At 53.5% G+C, this 3,109-nt stretch overlaps 1 protein-coding gene across 1 annotated transcript in view; it reads left to right on the top strand.

Annotated features, from left to right (window-relative positions):
* The first annotated feature begins 417 nt into the window (after nucleotides 1-417).
* GPR108 (G protein-coupled receptor 108) overlaps nucleotides 418-3,109 on the top strand; it is an 8,532-nt gene continuing 5,840 nt past the window's right edge. Inside the window, exons 1-3 of the mRNA XM_069082893.1 lie at nucleotides 418-624; nucleotides 2,412-2,531; nucleotides 2,735-2,785. Coding sequence (XP_068938994.1) covers nucleotides 487-624; nucleotides 2,412-2,531; nucleotides 2,735-2,785 — 309 coding nt within the window. The 5' untranslated portion in view covers nucleotides 418-486. The remainder of the gene's footprint in view (nucleotides 625-2,411; nucleotides 2,532-2,734; nucleotides 2,786-3,109) is intronic.

The following is a 3,109-nucleotide window of genomic DNA, read 5'->3' as shown; positions in this document are numbered from 1 at the left end:
CCTCTGTCCCAAAGCCAAAGGAAGGAACAAACATTCCGACATGCGCCACCTGGTTTGCCTCCCTGTGAACTATGGGAAATGTAGTCTCACCACCTCCCAGGCCTTTCTCCAGTGCTGTCATCTGAGATGCTGCATTCTGGGAATTGTAGTCCTGGTCCTTTCTGTCAGTTGGGGTGATCCGGGATTTCTTCCGTACCCTACCGGACCGGACACATTGTAATTGGCTCATCCGCTTATCTGTCAGGCACACACGATGGAGTCTCACCTCCTATTGGGTATAACTAAGGGGTCGGACGAGAGTGTCTAGCTGTTCGATTTGCTTTGGTTGCTGTCCGTCAGACACCAAGTTGTCGAAATCCTAGATGCGAATTGGCTATTTCACCACCCCAAGTAGGCAGGGTTTGCCCTCGCGCTCCACGATTGGCTGCGTTGGGGGCGGATCCTAGAGTGCCGGGGGCGTTGTCGGAGGCGGTGGCGGCTCCAGCGATGGCCGAGGACCGGAGGAGGGGGCTCGGCGATGGGACCCGAGCAGAGCGGGTGCTGCCGCCGTTGCCGCTACCGCTACTGTTGGGGCTGCTGCTGCTGGACGGCTGTTCGGGGAGGATCCATCAGCTGGTGCTGACGGTGAGGTCGCGGGCGATGCAGGGCGCAGTGGGGGGGAAGATTTTCCTGGGGCCTCCCCCGACTCTGGTGGACTCGTCCAACCCCCCTCCTTTTCTCCCAATGGAGCGGTCCAGCTCCCCCACCCCACCCCCGACATCCCCCACCTCCTATCCTAATGGACTTGTCTGACCAGAACCCCCGAGGTCAACCCCCTTTCCCGCCCAGATGGGACCGTCCGCCTTCCTCCTCCTCCTCCTCCTCCCAGCTCCTCGTTTCCCCCGCCAATTTCCTGGTTTTCCCCGGGTGGGGTTGTTTCCTCCTTCTGGCTCCTCCTCCCTCGTGCGTGTACCGTCCTCACCTCCCCCACCCCTAGTATCCAAAACATGAATTACTCTGCCTCCCGAGGGTCTCCTAGCCCTTAGTGGGGATGGATACGACCACGTTTAGTGAAGGAGCCCGTGATCTAAGGCTTTCTAGTCTTGGCACTTTGAGCTCACCACCTTCCCTTTCTGGGGGTCTCTTCATCTATGAAATGGGCACAGTGACATAACAGGGCTTCGATGAAGAAAGGAGTTCTGTGACCTTTCCTTGCGGGGTGGGGGAGGCATCAGGACCCGAAATTGCATCTTCATTCTAAGCAACCCCCGGGAGGAAATTCCCTCCCTAGATGCAGATACCCCCAGCCCTTCTGTAGCTTGTATTGGAGAACTGCCTGGGGGCACAGAAAGGTTGCGTCTTACCCCTGATAGGTTTCATAGCTAGTGCTTGTAAATATCTTTTTTTGTAAAGGTCTTTGCCTTTGCGCTTCCGCAATCCGCTACACTATGTATCCTCTGTACAAATGTTCGCTGCTACTGTTACCTCCCAGCACTTGGGTGGAGGGGGAGAGGGATGGGGTGGGAGAGAGATCTCTGGCTTGATCCACCAGGGCTTCTTAACCTGGAGTTCCTGAACTTGTTTTCCTAAATACTTTCATAACTATTTCAACAAATTGGTTTCTTTTGAAAGCCCATGTATTTTATTTAAAATCATGATCTCAAGAAGGGGTTGGGGACCGTGACTCAGAGTTTAAGAACTCCTGAGCTAGCCCAGCCTCCTACTTGATGCATGGAAATCATGGATGGATATCTCTGCGTGGCTATCTGGATGGGAAAGCCCGGAGCATTTGTGTTAGTTCTGAGTTGAGGGTTTTGGAGAGAATCCGGGAGTGGAAGGGTGGGTTGAGGAAAGGGAATCTGGTGTCTGTTCTCTGGCCCCCTGGAAAAAAAGTTAGAATCGATATACAAAGTTTCTCCCTTGAACCCAGGAAGGCAAGACTGAGGGTCGTTTCAGTGGAGTTGATTGAATTGGGAGCTTTGGGCTATGGCTGGAACCCAGGTGTCCAATGGTCTTGCCCAGTCAGCCCTCCCAGTTTTCCTCTTTGCTCCTGTGAAGATTACCCATTCTGGGTCTAGGTTTTGTTCTAGGACAGGAGTGAGGAACCTGCCGCCTCAAGGCCACCTGGGGCCTTCTAGGTCCTCGGGTACAGCCTTTTGAGTAAGTCCAAGTTTTGCAGAACAAATCCTTTTGTTAAGGGGATTTGCTCTGTGAAGTTTGGATTCAGTCAAAGGGCCCCACTTGAGGACCTAGAAGGCCCCATGTGTCCTCAAGGCAGAAGGTTCCCCACCCCTGGTCTAGGCAGTAAAGGTGAGATTGGGTCTATCAGATGAGAGGAAGGTTTGTATCAGGGGACATATGTTGAGCCTTTGGGGTGCTCTTGGCTCTGGCTACCCTCCCTTCAGTCACAGGACAGTCGGGCTCTCTCTTAGGGGGAAAAACGGGCCGACATCCAGCTGAACAGCTTTGGCTTCTTTACCAATGGCTCCTTGGAAGTGGAACTCAGCCTCCTTCGTCTCAGTCTGGAGAGCCAAGAAGAACAGTCACAGTTGGTGAGAATAGAGATGTTTGGGGGCATGAAGAGAGGCTCCTGGGCTTAGAGTTGGGGGTGGAAGGTACCCTGCTTACATCAGAATGAAAAGCTGGATGAAGCTGGACTTGAAAAAAAGAGGAGGGAGGAATCTAAATCTAGGAGGCAGGCAAAGGGGGACCCCCTCCGGGATCCCCAAATGACTCCCTTTTCTTTTTGCCCTAGGTGGGCTTCAGCCTATCCCGAGCTCGCACTGGCAGCATCCGTTCCTATTCAGTGAGTTGCTGCCTGCTGGGCTGAGGAGGGGTGGCCCAGAACAGGGGGCATCTGCTTTCTATAGAGATATAGTAGAACCTGCCAGTGTTTCTTTCCTGCCATCTCAATGAGTTGATTATCATCACTGGGGGAAGGGGCCCTTTGCCAGTATTTCTTCCTTCTGGGTGTTTGTCTTTGCCTCTACCCCTACTGTCTCTATCTTGTCTTCTTCCTCCCCTGGCATTCCCCTGCTAGTAATAGGGAAGTAGGAGGGGAAAGAGAGAGAGAGAGAGAGAGAGTGTGTGTGTGTGTGTGTGTGTGTGTGTGTGTGTGTGTGTGTGTGTG

Source organism: Petaurus breviceps, unplaced genomic scaffold (assembly GCF_028583685.1).
Source record: "Petaurus breviceps papuanus isolate PSGF00001 unplaced genomic scaffold, PetGlider_PUasm1.0 172, whole genome shotgun sequence".
Lineage (NCBI taxonomy): Eukaryota > Metazoa > Chordata > Mammalia > Diprotodontia > Petauridae > Petaurus > Petaurus breviceps.
This window is presented reverse-complemented; position numbering and strand designations above follow the sequence as displayed.